Source organism: Malassezia pachydermatis, assembly GCF_001278385.1.
Source record: "Malassezia pachydermatis strain CBS 1879 chromosome Unknown scaffold1, whole genome shotgun sequence".
Lineage (NCBI taxonomy): Eukaryota > Fungi > Basidiomycota > Malasseziomycetes > Malasseziales > Malasseziaceae > Malassezia > Malassezia pachydermatis.
The window spans coordinates 748,411-766,674 of NW_017253138.1; the positions used below are offsets into that span (position 1 = coordinate 748,411).

Here is an 18,264-nt window from a genome sequence, read left to right on the forward strand (position 1 = left end):
GCCAGCCTTGTCACCCGAGCAGCCGCAAGGGGAGCTGGTAGAGGTTAGCGTTTGTCCATGTTGATCTAATACATACCACTTGCACGAGCAGGTGCCGGTAGTCGAGCAGCCGCACTTCGAGCTGCAGCCGCAAACAGTAGAGTCAGGCTTAGGGCAAGGGCAAGACATGTTGATAATCAAAGTTCAGTTGGTGGTGGTCGTACGACCCGGAAGACGGTCTATATATACTTTTGCAACCAAGGCTGAGCTCCGCCACAGTGCAGTCCTAGCAGTAAAATTGAGAGATTTATGCCACCAATAAATACGGGGTTGGGTATTGCTCATAAATTCTTCTGTGTATGATTGGAGCCATGTAAAGATGAGGGATTAATGCCATCCATTTCTTTTAAAACAGAGTGCGCAAAGTGCATTGCGCAATTTATGCCAGATGGTATTCGTAAGTATTATATAACAAAATGCCGCAAATGCATGCAAGCGGCAATAAGGCTAGCCTATAATTGCGCCTGCCAAGCCAAGCGACACATAGAGCCAAGGCCATGATCCGGCTGCGACACCCACAGGGAGTAGCCACCTTGCGCGTGGGACCCCAAACGACATGGCAAGAGTTGCAGTCTTACGTAGCTGATGTGTCTTCTATCGCTCCAGAAAAACAGGCTTGTGTGTATGAAGAACCAACGGAATGGCAACTAATCCAAGACAAAGCAGGATTTCCCCCACGCCCCGTCACTACCGCGGACTTGCCGCCACAGGCACTACTATGTGACCCGCCGTTCTCGATCCGAGCGGGAGATACATTGTTGATTGACAAGACCGAAGCGCCTTTGGATCCTATTGTGCCATGGAAAAACAATGCTCAGCTAACTATAGGTCGTATGCCTGACGATAATAGCTGCTTGTTCCATGCTTTGCATTTTGTTCAATCTCAATGCATATCACAAGATGGTGCTGCAAAGATCCGTCAGATCATCGCTCATACTATTCAAGAAAATGATGCGGTATTTTCGGAGGCAGTGCTGGGGTAGGTGTACAAAGCATCGCTGACATGTAGAGCTGATCCTGCAGCGTATACTGCCAAGTTGATGGAACCAGCCACATGGGGTGGCTATCTTGAACTACTAGCGGCTTCTATTCACTATCATGTCCAAATATGGTGCTGGGACGTAGCAAGTGGTGTTCGGCATGTGTTGGGAGAACCATCTTCCGCAAAGGGACTCTGGATCTTGGCATACACCGGGATTCATTATGACGTGATAGTAGCCAAGGGCGAGACGACCACAACCATATTTGATGAAGCTGATGAGAGCGACTGTGAGAATGCGTGTCAGACTCTGGTCGATCAGCTGCAGCAGCGAAATTAGTACGTGCCTCTATTCCTGACATGCATAGCACGACTTCAACAGCTACATTCACCTTGTATTGCAATGCCTGTGGAGAAAGGCTACATGGTGAAAAAGAGGCGGTGGCGCATGCCAGGTCCACCGGACACACGGTACGTCAAACCCCGCTGCTCATACCAGGACTTGGAGGAGATGAAAAAATAGCAAGCTCGCTCTATTAAAATATCATATGTTGACATACAAGAACAAGATAGTAGCATGCAAAATAACTAAAAGAACGACCTTCACCAAAGACAATTGAAGAACTCTACCACCAAGACAAAACTTGCGTGATCGAGGTACCTTCCACTTGCGATGAAAGCAAGAAACCGCCTTGGATCGCAATGGAAATCAGCAATACGCTCAGCATAGCAGGAATCCAGAACCATAGAAGCATATGGTCATCATAAACACCTTGGCGAGTGCGCACAACTGTTTCCGTGGCTGTATCCTTTGTGCGGTCCCGACCAGCCCGACGAGAGCGAGTGGCGCGCAGGGATACACGCTTCATGTATTGTCTGCTTTCGTCGGCAGGTAGCATTGACGCAGCGCGTAGAGCTGATTCGGAATCCATAAGCAGCTTCTCGCCATCCAAATGCTTCGAGGCCGTACCATCGAAGGTGGCCTCATCGTAGGTCGGCGGAGGGGAATGCAATGGTGCATCCTGGCTCTTCTCCGAGTCCGAGCCCAGAAGGTTACGCAGGAATGGTACATCATGGCTGGCATGCCGGCGCTGAGCCAGCAACCCTCCCAACGTCCATGATGACCGTTTTACAGTAGGCACTTCGTCCTTGTCGTCGGACTGAGCCGTAGACGAAGCCGACGCAGTACGAGCTTGTTCAGCAAGGTCCGCGTACGAGATCCATGCATCCTCCTCTTCATCTTCTTCCTCGTCCTCTTCCTCGTCCTCCTCTTCTTCATCCGAGGTCTCATCACCATAATCGGCATTCTCCTCTGATCCAGTCACCTGCTCGAGAAGCTCTTCCACATCGATTGCTTCGGAACGACGCGCCATATCCAAAGGCGTACAGCCCTCGTTGTTAAGCTCCCATGGGTCGGCGCCATGTTGTAAGAGCAAGCGAGCCATATTCACCCAGCCGTGCATCGCAGCAAAGTGGAGAGCCGTATAGCCGTTCACGTCATGTGCGTTGACAGGGCAACCACGACGCAAAACCTCGTCCGCTAGGCGGTGGAAGTTCCGCATAACAGCCATATGCAAGAGCGTCTGACCACGCTGGTTGCACATATGGATAGCGTCGGAGCGCGGATGAATGCCAGTGGGGAGTTCCTCACCATCCAAGTCCACATCAAGAAGCGTCAAAAAGCCAAGCAAAGAGTCTTGCACGCTTGACATCTTGCCTTTGCCTTTGCCAGTCTGGGCATACAGGCGCAGTCCAGAGGACACAAGATTCTGTCGCATAGAGGTGATGGAAGATGCATCGTATGTGGGGACACCATTCGAGCCTGTATCGCGGTTCTGCGACGCAGACACAATGCGCATAGCAATATCCCGCGCTGACGACATGTGGCCTGTCATCTGTAAGCCGACCACTTGCAAGGCCAACTCCATCAACGCACGATCAGTGGTGTCAATGTACGTAAACAGCTGAAGAGGCTGATTGTCCGTCGAAGCTGGGAACGACGTTTGCGGCAGTCCCTGCAAACTGACAATCACTGGACCAGGCCGGAAACTGGGCGGCAAGAGACACACTAGCGTTGTACTGCCCCATATGCGCGTGACAGAGCTTGGCGTATCGCCAAAGACACATTGGATGCCATCCACGAAGTTCTCGCCCAGAATCGTGATCTCGATACCACCAGTCGTGGGCCCTTCTGCCGGCACAAGCTTGGTGATCCGTGGCATATGGGAATCATCCCGTGCAGATACATCCGCTTCGCTAGCTGCTCTCTCCTCCACTGATGAGTGCAATGGTGAAAACAGGTGATCCATATTGATGGACGACGTGTCGTTCGTCATAGACATGGTCGGTGCCTGTTCAGCTAGAGCTGCTGGTGACACAGTCTGAGGGAAGCTCTCCATGGGAGAAGGGGTTGCATCTATGCCGAAGAACGACGACGTTGGCTGCTGGTCAACCATAAACGACATGCGCGAAGGATCAATCGATCCTGGCTGTGGTGTCTCACGCATAGATCGCTGACGTCGGCGGTTCATGTCATTGTATGGCTTCGCACGATCACGAATGCGACCCATATCAATGCTCTTCGGCGATGTCACTTGGTCATCTGTCTGCGGCATACGCGTACGACCTTCTGTTGTGCGCATGGATGACGTGCCTTGAGACACAGACTTGTGGTCATCCATAATCATGATGGGAGGAGTACTGCCCGTGGCGATAAAGTCGCCCTGAGAATTGCGCAGAGTGAACACAATGTGGAACCCAACCTTTTCGCGATGGTGTCGGCAATAGCAAGTAATACGAGTGGAGAGGATCACTTCACCATCTTGGAAGTCCACATAGTCGCCACAGTTGAAGAGAACAGCATGCTTTCGCTCCTCTTCTTCCATGCGAGCAGCAGCCAATTCGACAGCATTGGGCAAGCTTGGGTCAATGTTCAACGCACGCATTTCCTCCTCTGTCGGCTTCGACGTCGACGTGGTGTTCTTGCTCTTCTTCCTGTGAGCACGCTTGCGTTCGCGCTCACGACAGCTGTTGCATACATAGACGCGCTCATGGGGCGGCGTAGCGTTGATCACATTCGCCTCCATAATGAGCATAGAGTCCAGCGGTACATTGAACTTCTGGTGCTTCTTTGACTTGCGTTTGGTACCACTCAGAGGCGGGACCTTGATGTGTGTGAATGAACCAATTCGCTCCCATTGCACAGAGCCAGCTGAGTCGGACATGGGAGCTGGCGCCACAAGCTCAAGACGCATACGAATCTGTGTTTCAACGCGCGACTTGGCACCTTTGGCAGGCACACCATTTACAATAATCTTCATGTCTGAGGGGAGTTGGTGACGATTGGGACGAATGACACGCGACGACGTCAAGCCCAACGATGTTTCATTGGATGGCATAGACTGTGTAGGTGGAAGAGATGCTTGTATCTGAGGCACAGATTCCGACTTTTCAATCATCATCGGCGCGATGCCTTGCGGGCCTGAAGTCGATACATCTGGCATAGGCGGCAACGTCTGTGTCGTCTCGAAAGCCGTCAAAGGAGCGCATGGCGCTTGTTCCACCATACCAGCGAACACTTGGGTGGGTTCAGAAGTCACAGACATTTGGCCCATCATATGGGAGCTGGACATACCCATAAGCTGCATGTCATGAACCCATGGCTGTGCTGGCAAATCAGAGTCCATGGTCAGTGAGCCGTGCATATCGCCCATAGATGGCTTGGGCATCTCATGTGAATCACATCTAGTGAAATGGGAGCTAGCATGATCGGGCATAAGACCATGAAAGGTCTCGTCATGAAAAGAAGACATGTGGGCAGATGGGGCAGAGGGAGCTGACAATGTAGCCCACTCCGGCAAGAATGTATCGTCAGAAGATCCAGTGCGTTGGTTATGTGTCACAGGAGGTGGTGTTTGCGTCGCAGCACGGGACGAAGAATCGTCCTGCTCTAAGACAGACTCAGGCGAGCTGCCTGATACGAGGCTCGGTGGCGTCGGTGTTCGACTGTGTGAATACTCAGATAGCAAAGTGGCTTGGTCATGGCCATCATCGGAAATCATTGGGCTTGTAAGTCCCAAATTCGGAGAAGGTGCCATGCCTTTAACACATGGATTGCCAGTCAATACAGTGAACGTAAAGGAGAGGAAACGATATTGAAAAGCCTTGCCTCACGAATGAGAGCTGGAAAGACCAGTATTAGCAGCCGGTTTCCCCAACGCTAGGCTGCAATCCCACCCAATGAAGCTGTCGGCCGACCAGGACCGGAGGAAATAAAAGCAGATTAATAAGAATCAAGGTACTGTGCCAAAGAGAGATCATGCGTGCAATTTTTACCTCAGCATCCCGGGGTATTCCCCAAAAAATTGAAAGCACCACTGCGGCGGGAGATCCATCTTTTGTAACGGCAAAAGAAAATTTATAATACTGAGTCAGCTACAAGGATTCTAATCCACACAGATGCTGACTCATCGATGTACGCCATGCGATCTCTCTACAACGCCCACTATATCACGAAGAAGTAGAAAAGGCTCTCTATGCATGGCACTGGGCGAAAGAGAGGACCCCTCGATATCGAACTTCTATTACAATCTTTCGACAACCTCCAGTGATCTCCAAAACAAATGATTATTGGTTGGATTCCAGTCAAAAAGGGTGTCTTGCGAAAAGGAACGTGTTGTTCTTTTTGTAACACCGCTGCAAAATGGCTTTTGCTGACTAAAGATGCATGTGACAGACCCTAGTGTGATGATTTGCACGGTATCAACTGGGCGACTTTCACAATTGGTCTGCAAAACACGCCTGCGCGCTGCAAGTGTTACTTCTAAGCGGAAAACGTTTAGGCGACGCGCCAAAAAAGAGGGTCACAGCAGTGCAATTTGAGGGTGTTTCATTTTCTACTGTGGTTCTTTGTAACACGGATTGTTTGATCAACGGGACTACTTAAAAGGGATCGGACACCAACACTTGCCTCTAACCCAAACTTCCCTTCAAGACCACCCTTTCCCTCCACGCCCTAGTCCTTCAAGAAACTTTCTCAAGATGCGTGCCGCTATCATTACTACTATCTTCACTCTTGCTACCGCCGTCATTGCTGCTCCTGTCCCTGCGGAGAAGCGTGGCTCTTGGCACCCTCGCAGTGCCAAGATTACTTGGTACAGCGGCAACAGTCTGTCGAACCCATACTGCGGTGGGCCGACTCCGACTGATCAGGACATGGTGGCGGCTACGGGCTGGGACTCCCCCTACGGCTGTGGTGACACAATCACGTTCGACTACTACGGCCACAAGGCCACTGTCACTGTGGTTGACAAGTGCGAGGGCTGCCACTCGGGCGCTTGGTTCGATATTAGCAAGGCTGCTTTCTCGAAGCTTGCTGATCTTGAAGTTGGTGAACTGATCAATGTTGACTTTTACAAGTACTAAGTACTTTATCTCAAGGTCAGGCTGGGACTGATCTTGTTTGGTTCATTTTGTTCCTTTCACTTCGGTTGAATATTTTTACAGGACTTTTTTTCGCTTTGACTGTTATTAACAGTGCAAGATATCCTTGATTGCACATGTTATTTGTTTTTTTTTTTTATTTTTTAATTTTTAAGGAAATACACAAAATCAAGGTTGCTTCGGACGTGACCTTAACGCAACTCGCAAAAGACGATGCAAGCAAGCAAGCGTGCAGTGCCTGCTTAGACAGGTATCTGCTTGATTTAATGATATTAGGGATTTAGTCATGGTTTATATGGATCACGGTCATTACGACAACATATCTATCTGGTCATAGAGTGACGCCTGGTTGCCTTTTACTTAGACTATCAAAAGATGTTTGTTGATCAGCATTGCTTGCTATTGTGCATTGTGCATACTTTCTTGTTGATTTATCCTGTGCGATGGCATCGTTTGTGACTAGCTTTCTTTCACGTATCACATATGAGACAGCGAATGCTAGGATATCGAATAGAAGCGATGTTATGCTCTTATAGAGGTAACATATTAGCATACTAGGTACACGGGGGCAGACCTTGCGTTGCATGATGTAATAGTTGGCCTTCTATGACATGTACTTACGCCCTGACACTCAATACATACACGCCTGTCCGCCAATATGTTGCTATAGTGTCCCCTCTACACCTTGTACCTATAAAATACTACGAGCTTCTTGCATGGATCATGGAGAAAGGGTACTCGTAGACCTTGTGTGGCCCTGGGGCCTGAAACGCCAGGAAGTAAGTGTTGTTCTTCGATCGCATGAATAAACATGTCGGGACCTAGCCACTCACCCCGCGCTGCCCTGCGGAATACCCCCGGTGTCTTGCGGCACGTGACGGTTGGCCACAGCGCGAGGTCTGTGCCCCGCTCGCTTGTTGGTGACAGCAATATCATGGACCAGGACGTGAAGCTTGCGCGTGACATATTAGCGCAGGAGGAAGAGGTTCCTACTCCATTTGCGACAGAAGATAAAGATTTGATGAATCTGGTAATGGAAGCCAACCACAAGACCTCTGAGCCGTTGGGCCAAGCAACTCAGGCTGAGGGGCTAGAAGCCATTGCCACTCCCGCTCCGAGCGCGAGTCAGCCGCCAGCATTACCACCACGTGAGAGTGTGCCGTCATCCATGGATTCGAAGATACCTTCTGGCATTGCGGAAGTGATCCCTTCCGCTGCTGCAGCTGTGGACGGTTCGCTGGAAAAGACGGGAACAACATCGTCGGTGCCGACCTCGTCTGGTCACAACCGCTTGCAGCTCATTGACGAAAAGCAGCGATTCCATACGGCTGAGTTCCATGAGCACTTGGAGGCATGGAATATGGACCATGTGGGATTCGGCTACGATATTTGTGCCGTGCTTGGCTCCCAAAGCACGGGTAAGTCAACGTTGCTCAACCGCTTGTTTGGTACCAACTTTGATGTGATGGATGAGCGCTCGCGACAGCAAACCACCAAAGGTATTTGGCTGTGTCGCGGTATGGACCGCAATGTGCTTGTGATGGATGTGGAAGGTACGGATGGACGTGAGCGTGGCGAGGACCAGGACTTTGAGCGCAAGTCGGCCCTGTTTGCGCTGTCGACAGCAGAGTGCCTGATTGTGAATATGTGGGAGAACCAAGTGGGTCTGTACCAGGGTGCCAATATGGGCCTGCTGAAGACGGTGCTGGACGTACACCTCTCTCTCTTCCAAGCGGGACGTGCCCGAGCTGGCGGTGCGAAGGAAAAGACGCTGCTATTGTTTGTGATTCGCGACTTTATCGGGACGACGCCGTTGTCGAACTTGGAGACCACCGTTCGTGTGGACTTGCAGCGGATCTGGGCAAGTCTGACCAAACCGGAAGCGCTGCAGGATGCAGAACTGGGCGACTTTTTCGATCTCATGTTTACTACGCTACCGCACAAGGTGCTGCAAGCGAAAGAGTTTGATGCTGGTGTGCAAGACCTGCAGCGTCGGTTCCTGGACCGCCAAGACCGTGACTATGTGTTCCAGACACAGTACCACAAGCGGATTCCGATCGATGGCTTGCCGCACTACTTAGAGAGCGTGTGGGAGCAGATTGTACAGAACAAGGATCTTGATTTGCCGACACAGCAGGAGCTTCTTGCGCAGTTCCGTTGCGATGAGATTGCAGCAGCCGCCTCCTCAGCATTCTCGGCGGCGGTACTGGCCCTGCGTACCTCGCTGGAGACGGGCAAGGTGCTTCCAGGCCTCGGGGAGGCGATGGCGACGCACCGCGCTGAGGCGCTGGCCATGTTCGACAGGGATGCGAGTCGCTACCATCACGGTGTGTATGCACGTCAGCGCAATGAGCTGCTATCGAAGCTGAATGTGTCTCTCTGGCCGTTTGTACAGACGCAGCTGAAGAACATGCATGTGCACCTGCTGACGCAGTTCAAGCATGCGATGCGGGATGGTGTGCTGCAGCCATCGTACAACTTTGGCGCGTTAGCCAGGGAGGCGCAGGCGCAAGCGTTGGCGGACTTTGATGCCGAGACGACGTCGCTCTTGCTGTCGGATACCGACTGGCGCATGGACGAGCAGCGTGCTCAGCTTGTGGACGAGATCCAAGCGACGGCGCGTACGCTGCGCAAAGAGGAGAGCCACAAGGTATCGTACGCCATTGAGAAGGAGATGCGTCGGCAAATGGCGGAGCCGTTGGAGCTGGCGTTGGCCTCGCCCAGCGATACCATGTGGGACGATGTGCTGAAAGCGTTTGCCCGTGTGAGTGACGAGGCGGTGAGGACGTTCCAGGCTCGTTCGGAGAGTCTCAACAATACACCTGACGAGGAGGCTGAGACTCTTCGTGCCCTGCAGCATGCTGCATGGCGTTTGTGGCTGGCCAAAGTCCAGGAGCAGACGTCGGATGCCGTGCTGAGTATGCGTCTGCGAGGCACGTTTGAAGATCGATTCCGATACGATGCGGCGGGTGTGCCGCGGGTGTGGAAGCCGACCGATGACATGGACAGCGCGTACGTCCAAGCGCGCGATGCGACGCTGGCGTTGATCCCTGTGTACGCCACGGTGGAGCCTAAGGATCCGACGCTGATAGCGCCGCTGCAGGCCGCTTCGCAAGCAGCTGTTGCCGCTCCTGATGTGCTCGCACATGACGACACGCCGAGCTGGGAGGAGGCGAGGCAGGTGCTTTCGGAGCTGCGATGCACAGAGCTTGGCCAGCGTCTGCGCAAAGACGCCGATGCCTACTATCTGGAGGCGAAGCGCAGCACGGTCTCGAACATGTCGCAAGTGCCTACGTGGATGTATGCTCTGCTCTTGGTGCTGGGATGGAACGAGATGATGGCTGTGCTGCGCAATCCGCTGTACTTTACCTTGCTGTGTATGGTGCTGGCGGGTGTGTATGTGACGTGGCGTCTGAACCTCACGACGCCGGTCCTGACACTCGCAGGCACGCTCACGCGCGAGGTGCGTACGATGGTCGAGGACCAGCTGCGGCAGTACCTGCACCCGACCCCCATGTCGGCAGGCCCGGTGCGTGCGGAGGCCTACGAAATGACACAGAGCACGTCGCGCAACCGTGGACGTACGGCCGCCGAGCACGCGCAGCGGCCCGCGGCAGCAGTGGCCGACGCAGCGCAGGAGCCGCGTCTCCCTGCTTCGTTCTAGCGCTGACGTGCATGCGTACATAGAGGATGGTACATCGTAGAAAGATGGTAGAGATGACTACGGTACGTACGTACATGGGCGATGGAAAGAACAAATGGGAGGGAGAGAAGGTAGAGACAAAAAGAAGACGCAGCGTGCGCTGCAGGGCATGTACGACGGACCCATGCACAACCATTCGTCCAGCGAGGACGGCCCCCTAAGGTATAATGGAGATGGGTAGGTGAAAGGGGGCGAAGGCCTTATGCATGAGTCTGGTGGTGCTGACCGCCACGGCCGCTGCCACGGCCACTGCCGCCCCGGCCATGGTGATGACCCCGCTCGGCTGTAGGGCGGCGCTTCTCAATCACGATTGTAGCCTGGCCGACCTTGACGCCCTGCTCGTTGCTGGCCGCCACAGCGCGACGTGCAGCGTCCGGCTGCGTGAACTCGACAAACGCAAAGCCCTTGGTCGTGTTCAGCTGGCACTCTTTCATAGGGCCGAACTGCGTCTCCAGCGCCTTGCGCAGCTCATCCTGCGAGACCTGAGGCACAGGCACGTTCTTCACAAACACATGGCCGGTCGCCGCGCCATGGTGGGGGCCGTGGGACGCCGCCCCCGCCTTGCCGCCCTTGCCTGACGTAGCGGCCGACTTGGCCGGCGCAGCAGCAGCAGTAGCAGCAGCGGTAGAGGAGGGCGACGACGACGACGCCTCCGAGGCACTGGCCGCGGTGCCCCAGCGGTTGGCGCCGCTCGCAGCGAGGTTCGCCCACGTCTTGGGCGCCGCGGGCTTGGCCGGCGCCGAAGTCTCCGTCTTGGCATGGTGGCCCTTGGTGCCCTTCGCGGCGGCAGGCGCGCTAGCAGTCGAGTCCGTAGCGGCCGCGGCCACCTCCACAGCTTTGCTGACGTCTTCCGAGGGAATGGCACTGGAGATCGGCGCCTCGCTCTTGACAGCCGGCGTGGGCACAGGCTCCTTCACACCGGACGGCACCTCCTCCTTCACGCTCGGTACCGGCACGTCCGCAGGCGGCGCAGCGCCTTCGGCCACGGCCACAGGCTCTGCCTCGGTAGGCTCCACGTCCTCCGACTCGTCCTTGAGGTAGCGGAAGATATCGTTCAGTACATAGTAACCGTTCGGCTGCTCGGCCAGGAAAAACGTCTGCACGAACCGACGCCACGGGCCGTTCTTGTTCGACATCTCGCCCAGCACCTGGATCACGATCCCACCGTCCGCCGACGACTGGCTGTCGACATTCGAGACATACACCTTGGTGTTCTCGAAACCCAGCGACTCGATCTTGGCATGAATATCCTGGCGTGTTAGTCCCTAAAGGTAGGCGGCAGCGCACTTACCTGCTGACCGACATTGGGCGTCGCGTCTTCATTTTCTGATGCATGGACCATGGTGCTCTTCTTCGTGTAGAAGCAATGAAGGCGCGACGGATCGCTGTTCATCAACGTATAGTACTGCGGCACAAAGAGCCATCCGACCTCGGCGGCCTTGTTGGGAGCAGCAGTAGATTGGGACATGACGAACACTAAGCAATGAAACGGATCGCGCTGCGAGCGAGAAGATGTACGTACTACGAAAAGTTCGACACACCGACCGACCACGCTGGCGTCCATGCGCCGGGTCAGATGTCACGTGCATGCACGCTGATTTGTCCGACGCCGCGCAGGGACACGCCGCTGCCGCGGTGCGCGCGCACAGCGATCAGAAGGAAGGAGGCATCGTACAAACACTACACAGTAGCACAAATCTCCGCGGCTTTCTCGAGCGCGCCAATCATCTTGACACACTCGCGGCGGCGTGCCACGACATGATCCGACTCCTTCATGAGGTCGTTGAGGATCTCGGGCTGGTACAACGCTTGCAGAAGCTCACGCTGCAGAGACTCTTTCGCATGGTTGACAAGGTTGAGCATGATCGCCTTCGGCACCATGTCGATCACAGTCCGCTTCGTGATGTTGAAGTACGACGTAATCAGCAGCTTGATCACGTCCGTCTCCATCGCTTCACGGTCCGTCAGGGTGCCCGACGCCTTGAGACTAGGAGGCGGCGGCTCCATCGCGCCCTTCTTGACCTTGTTCTTGTTCGGGAAGAAGCTGCCGAAGAAGCCAGACGACTCCTTGATCTCCACATCCAGGTCCTTGTTGTTGTTCGCAAGACCGGGCGGGATCGGCTTGCCGCTGCGGAACTCGGGCTGCGCCTGCTGCGCCTGCGACGCATTGAAGCGCTCGCTGACAATCGCCACAGCCTTGTGGCCCGACAAAAAGTCGGGGTGGCCCGTGTTCAAGTAGCACGCCTCTGCAGAGACAATGTCCTGCACGAGCTTGTTGGTAGGCGACATGCAGCGCTTGAAGAACTGGATCACCACTGAGTTGAAGCGCTCACGTAACGCAGGGAAGCGGCGGAACGACGAGTTCTTCGCGAGCAGCTGCGAGAGAATACGCACCAGCTCATCGTATACGAGCGCACAGCACTTGAGACTGGGCTCCTCCAGACGGCGGATCTGCTGCTTGACAATCACCTCGAACGCCGACGTCGTAACAAACAGCGCCGGCGACGAACCCGACGAGTTGTACAGGATCGTACGGATATCAGCATCCTTCACAGAGTCAAAAGGATCAATCGACTTCACACCGTTGCTGAACAGCTCGTGGAACACGAAACTAATACGTGCACCACCCGCCAGCTCATTCACACTCAGGTCGTTGCTGTTGCCGTCAATCACCTGGCGGAATTCGTTGCAAAAGTCGGTAATGATCGACAGGACCACATTGCCCGAGCTGGTGTCGCCCATGGCGCCACCCAGCGACGCGAGCTCCAGCTCGAACTTTTTCAGCTGCGACTGGATACGTGTCTTGATATCCGGCAGCGTATTACGGATGTGGTGCATCAAAATAGTGCTTAGCTTGCGCGCCAGGAAGGGTGTACCACAGAACTGCGCCTTGCTGCTGTAGCTCGGGTGGTTCGCAAAGAACTCACGCTCAGCATCGAGGGCAGCCGACACGGTCTTTTTTGTATCAATGTCGCGCTGGCCACGGTTCACGACAGGCACGTAGCCAAGACGCAAAGGAATCACGCGACCCGCCAAGATGTCCACAACGTCGGTGCCGGCATCCATAAGATCGACCTTGGTAAGCACACCGACGGTGCGGTTGCCGTCAGGGTCCACTTCCGAGGCAAGCTTCAGACCGTCAGAGTTGGCCAAGTCCGTGTTCGCAGCAGTCACAGCGAGGATGATCGCATTGGGCTTGGAAATGTACTTGAGTAGCATATCACGGATCTGGCGCTCAATGTCCTTCGGCTGGTCACCAACCGGGTTCTTGGTCAGGCCAGGCAGATCGACAAGGGTCAGCGTCAGTACGTGGGGACTGTAGATACGCAGGTTGATCGGCTGCGCACTAATACCTGCATTTTTACCCGTCTTCAGCTCGGTGTCGCGCACAATCTCCTCGCGGATCTTTTGGAAGTCGTAGAACTTCTCCCCGGGCAGGTGCAGGAACTCACCCCACTCATCGGGGTTTGTCTCACCTGTAGGCTCGGGCATCTCACCCGAGGCGGGCATACGGTTGATCAGCTGGAGCACCAGCGGACGACGCGTCACAATACCTGTACCACGCGGCAAAAAGTCGCGGCCGACAATGTTTTCAAGCACACTGCTCTTACCGGACGACTGACTCCCTAGCACAGTGATCTGTGGCAAATCGATGGGGTTTTGAATACCGACCTGGATCATGTAAGTACGCCTGTCATCCAGGGCAAACACATACATCGTTAAAGGCATCCTGAAGCTACCCATGTCAGAAAGAGTCCCACATACCTTGTTGACAAGCTCTGTAGACCCCCCCGAAGGGAGGTATGGTTAGTGTATAGGTCCCCTAAGCGCTACGTACTAATGAGCGACTGGTCCATGACGACAGGGACAATCGCCAATATCCAGCGAGCGGTGTTGAGATGTGGACACTGGCCGGTGGCGCGGCGCTGGCCCTACAGTGTATATCCTATGTGGATGGGATATAAAGGTGGCCCAGGCGCATGCTGCCCTGGCGAGGCCGCCACCCTTCCGCTGGGCGCGCACGTATGCGTTTGGTCGATGTGCGTAGCATCGCAGCACTCATAGCAGTCACACTGTCATCCTACCGAGGAGGGTCGTTGCTACGATGAAAGGGAACGAGAGGCGTGGATTCAGCGTGCACAGGACGTGCCGCTGGCGCACATCGCTGTCATGTCCACAGACACCGAGGACCAAGCGCTGGTCGCTCGTATCGCTGACAGATACCCCGACAAAGTCGTGCCGTGCTTTGGCTTTCATCCATGGACTGTCCATACCATCTCGCTTCATGATCCTCCACCGTCGGCGTATGAGCACTACACGGAGCTCTTTGGCGATGCCGTGCCGGAGAAGGAGACCCTCTATGCGGCATGGCCCACGCCCATCTCGCTGGCGGCCGCACTCCGTCAACTGGAAGCCTACCTGTCGAAATACCCCCATGCTCTGGTCGGCGAAGTGGGCGTGGACCGCAGTTTCCGTTTGCCATGGCCCCATACGCATCCACGTCAACTGACGAAGCTTCAAACGCCGTTGGCACACCAAATGGTTATACTGGAAGCGCAGGTCGCCGTAGCATGTCGCCTACGTCGCAGTGTGAGTATGCATAGCGTGCGGTCCGTGGGGCCTACGTTGGAGTTCCTGGAACGAGCAAGAACATGGCCTTCTTTTGCTACGACACGTACGTACACCCACAGGTCCTTACCGCAGCCCTCGTGTTGCATAGCTGCACAATGAGTGCACAAAGCATTCAGCAGGTCCAGCGAACGCATCCCAATGTGTACATCTCTTTTTCTACGTACGTATGTACCTGTTAACACCACAAGGGCTGTCAATGGACGACAGAGGCATTGGAAAGAGCAGATTCAGGCGTGTGATGTATCGCGCTTGTTGTGCGAGTCGGATCGTAGCGAATGGTCCGTGCTAGCGGACGAGACGCGCGCGGTGGTCGAGACCATGCAATCGGCCCTGCAGATGCCCTCACTCGAGGCGCTGGCTGATCAGCTGACCAACAACTTTTTGGCATTTGCCTGCATGAATTCGTCTAGCGATCTCACTACTTGAGAAAAGACTAGGGATGCGTGCGTAGAAGACTTTGCAAAGGAAAGAACAAAAGAAAGGCGGCGATGCATGCTCTCAAGATAAAACAGGGGTATCAGAGCAGACAGATCGGATGCGAGGAAGGCGTATTCACAGGGCAGGGTCCGAGGGCGCCGGGTGCAAGGTCCGGTGACGCAGCGCCCAGTTTCGTGCGTAAATACTCGCCTTGAGGAATTTTTTGCTGGCGTACTTTTTGTACACAAACTGCTCCTCAAAGCCAGGCTCCATAAGCTTCTCCAGCAGGATATTGGCACCAGGAAGAAGCTGCGTCTCAGTAAAGCGCGAATAATACACAAAAGCATCGTCCCATACGCCGCCCAGCATGCGTTTCGATACATACATGCCAATAGCTGCCACCATGCTGGGGCGGATACGTAAGAACAAATGATTCAAAAGCGTTACTTCCATCAAACACTTGCACAGTGTGCGTGTCTGGATATCATAATCGTCGGCTTTGGAGATCCGGCGAACCCATGAGTAGGGCGAGCAGTACGTGGATACATTAAACTCGAGCGTCGACAAAACAATCCGCTCGCCCTTTAAGATCTCTTCGCGGGAATAGCCGCCGTCGGTCATAAACACAAATTCCTCCACACTCGGGGCGAGAATTTCTTCGTACTTGGCCGCGATGAACATGGCGGTAACGCCTACAAGCTGGAGCTTCGCAAGGCTCACGATGCGGGCGCTTAGGAAGCGGTCCACCAAATTCACAGCAATCCACAGCGTTTCTGGGAGCATGTGGTAACGCATGTGCACTTGCAGGAGCCAATCAATTAACGTAGCACGCATATGCCATTGAATTTCGTCCTGGAAGTCCATGTAGTTGGGGTTCGCCATAGACTCACGTTCCAGGCATGCCATATAGTCAAAGATTTCTTGCGTGTACTCGGCCACCATGGACAGATCGCGCGCCTCTTCGGTGTCGAGGCCGAGACGCATCATTTCGTCGTCATGCGCGGCGGCTTGGGCATCCATTTGGCCTTGGCGGACGAGCGATTGACGCACCGCCTGCGCGGCGAGCGCTTGCGGGACCAAGACCGACATTTCGTACTTGTCGCAGATGTCCATCACACGACGCTGTTCCACCAGCTCCTCTTCCAGTGTCAACGTCACGATGCCTTGTGGGTCGAGATCAAGCTCGATATCCGCCAGCGCCTCGGTATCATCTGAGCGCAAGCTGGCCGAGGACTGAGATACAGGCAAGTCGTCTGGCGTCACATCTGTGAGGCCAGAAGGATGAGACGTGTCCATCGTCATCGATACATCCTGTGCCGTGGGCAAATCAGTTCGCGCAGGTGCCGTAGACGAGGCCGTCGCTGGGACCACGGGTGGGGGCAGCGACATGCGACTCGCAGGCTCGGTAGGCGTCTTGCTCTCCTTGCTAGCTGTGTACGAAGCGGCCATGTAGGACGATCGAGCTGGCAAGTACGTTACGCCATGCGCCGCGGTGGTCGTCGTCGGTCCCAGCTCCACCACAGCAGTCGAGCGCCGCGGTGGTGGGGGCATCGAGGCAGGCATGGTGGCCGCTGGTTTGCTGTACGCGTCAGGAAGAGCAACGTTTGGAGCAGGCTGAGTGGGTTAGGTGTGTGAAATAAACATACCTGTGCAAGCTGATCGCGGTTGCTCACATCGACAAGGGCTGTGCGAGGAATGCGTTGTGCAGACTGTGGCTTCATAGGCGGTTTCAGCATAGGCTGCTGCGCCGTTAACCGGAGAGGCCGCGCTCCATCATGGCGCGACTGTTCCATCACACCCAAGTTGCCAGGAGCGATAAAGCTGCCAAGCAAGGAAAAACGAATGCGATGCGGTGAGGGTGGATGAGGGCGAGGCGAGGAGAAGGTACAGACGCCTTACAGTCTTGAGAGTAAAGAGAGAAGCAAAGCTGTGCGGCACCTAGATACCTTTCTCCAGGCCACAAAACACGTTGTAGGTCGAGCAGAGCCTGATTAGGCGACAAATTCAAACAGGAATGCCGAACTAAACACTGTACGATACAACAGGGCTACTAAGTTTGCGCGGATTCTACAACTGCTTCTAGTCACCTCTACGTGCGGCGTACGTTTCATGCCAGAGTTTCCTGCACCAAAATGATAAAACCACATCGTTCGTCTGAAGCCAGTCATATGTCACGATTCTCCGCGGACGATTTTCCGACGACTCTACCATCGTGTCGACGTAATTAGCGCTCATATGTGCATATGTGATATACAGCAAAAAAAAAATTGGTTTTCGATAGGTGATCCCATTCTTTCTGCAAGTTATATGCACGCCATGCATGCTTGGGGAGAGGCTGGCTATTTATTGCACGCATCGCCGTGGCCCCGCTATAATTAGTCACAAACACGGCGTCCATTCATTTGCCAAGCTGAGGCATCGTCATCGTCGTCGCTTCACGTGAGAGGGCTGGTCCTCCACACTCCTTCGTTCGCGAACGCCACGGACGACCATGACGGCGCAAGCGCACGGACGTGAGCTACCGCTGCGCGCACGAATACGTGTGCAGCCAGTTCGTACGGCTGCGAAAGAGGCGGAGCGCGAAGTGCGCCAGAAGCGGGGCGCTGTGCTGGCCCGCCAACGTCGGCTTCGACGCCTCCTGGACATGGGCGCCGCATGTTTCCCCCTAGACCGCGAGCAGGCCCATGCCATGGGCGGGGCGGGCGAGACCGCCGAATCGGCCATTGAGCATGTCATGTTGCAATCGGCGTCCGATGCTCAGGCTCCCCCGGTGGCCGTGGACAAACAACTCCACCGTACGTCGCCGGCCGTACGTCGCCTCCTCTCGTCGCGACGGGGCGCGAATGCTCTCCTGGACGAAGCGATATCGCTGGGCCAGCTAGCACAGATACCCACCTTTACCATCCATGCCCCCACGTACAAGGCACGGCCCTTATGTAGCGTCTGTGGCTATTGGGGCGACATCAAATGCATGGCCTGCCTGGAGCCATGCTGCAGCAAGCTGTGTGTCCAGACGCACGCGGAAACGCGATGTGAACGGCCTATGTGGTAG

The 18,264-nt window shown here is 54.9% G+C and overlaps 7 protein-coding genes across 7 annotated transcripts; 4 read left to right on the top strand and 3 right to left on the bottom strand.

Moving 5' to 3' along the window:
* Window positions 1–1,644: 1,644 nt before the first annotated feature.
* On the bottom strand, window positions 1,645–5,079 carry Malapachy_3318 (spt23-suppressor of ty retrotransposon; the record flags this gene model as incomplete). Its single annotated transcript, XM_018137791.1, has 1 exon — window positions 1,645–5,079. One exon carries the CDS (start codon window positions 5,077–5,079, stop codon window positions 1,645–1,647), a length of 3,435 nt encoding a protein of 1,144 aa, XP_017993584.1.
* A 979-nt stretch (window positions 5,080–6,058) lies between these two features.
* Window positions 6,059–6,442, top strand: Malapachy_3284 (hypothetical protein; the record flags this gene model as incomplete). The annotated part of the gene is made up of 1 exon (XM_018137758.1): window positions 6,059–6,442. One exon carries the CDS (start codon window positions 6,059–6,061, stop codon window positions 6,440–6,442), a length of 384 nt encoding a protein of 127 aa, XP_017994019.1.
* Window positions 6,443–7,394: 952 nt separating this feature from the next.
* Window positions 7,395–10,124, top strand: Malapachy_3283 (Dynamin-like GTPase; the record flags this gene model as incomplete). The annotated part of the gene is made up of 1 exon (XM_018137757.1): window positions 7,395–10,124. One exon carries the CDS (start codon window positions 7,395–7,397, stop codon window positions 10,122–10,124), a length of 2,730 nt encoding a protein of 909 aa, XP_017994014.1.
* Window positions 10,125–10,363: 239 nt separating this feature from the next.
* Malapachy_3323 (ran protein binding protein) lies at window positions 10,364–11,631 on the bottom strand (the record flags this gene model as incomplete). Its single annotated transcript, XM_018137796.1, has 2 exons — window positions 10,364–11,413; window positions 11,455–11,631. 2 exons carry the CDS (start codon window positions 11,629–11,631, stop codon window positions 10,364–10,366), a joined length of 1,227 nt encoding a protein of 408 aa, XP_017993521.1.
* Window positions 11,632–14,188: 2,557 nt separating this feature from the next.
* Window positions 14,189–15,221, top strand: Malapachy_3311 (dnase family scn1; the record flags this gene model as incomplete). Its single annotated transcript, XM_018137784.1, has 4 exons — window positions 14,189–14,203; window positions 14,232–14,838; window positions 14,868–14,955; window positions 14,984–15,221. 4 exons carry the CDS (start codon window positions 14,189–14,191, stop codon window positions 15,219–15,221), a joined length of 948 nt encoding a protein of 315 aa, XP_017993581.1.
* A 126-nt stretch (window positions 15,222–15,347) lies between these two features.
* Malapachy_3301 (b-type cyclin 2) lies at window positions 15,348–16,948 on the bottom strand (the record flags this gene model as incomplete). Its single annotated transcript, XM_018137774.1, has 2 exons — window positions 15,348–16,826; window positions 16,859–16,948. 2 exons carry the CDS (start codon window positions 16,946–16,948, stop codon window positions 15,348–15,350), a joined length of 1,569 nt encoding a protein of 522 aa, XP_017993628.1.
* Window positions 16,949–17,703: 755 nt separating this feature from the next.
* On the top strand, window positions 17,704–18,264 carry Malapachy_3288 (hypothetical protein; the record flags this gene model as incomplete). Its single annotated transcript, XM_018137762.1, has 1 exon — window positions 17,704–18,264. One exon carries the CDS (start codon window positions 17,704–17,706, stop codon window positions 18,262–18,264), a length of 561 nt encoding a protein of 186 aa, XP_017994021.1.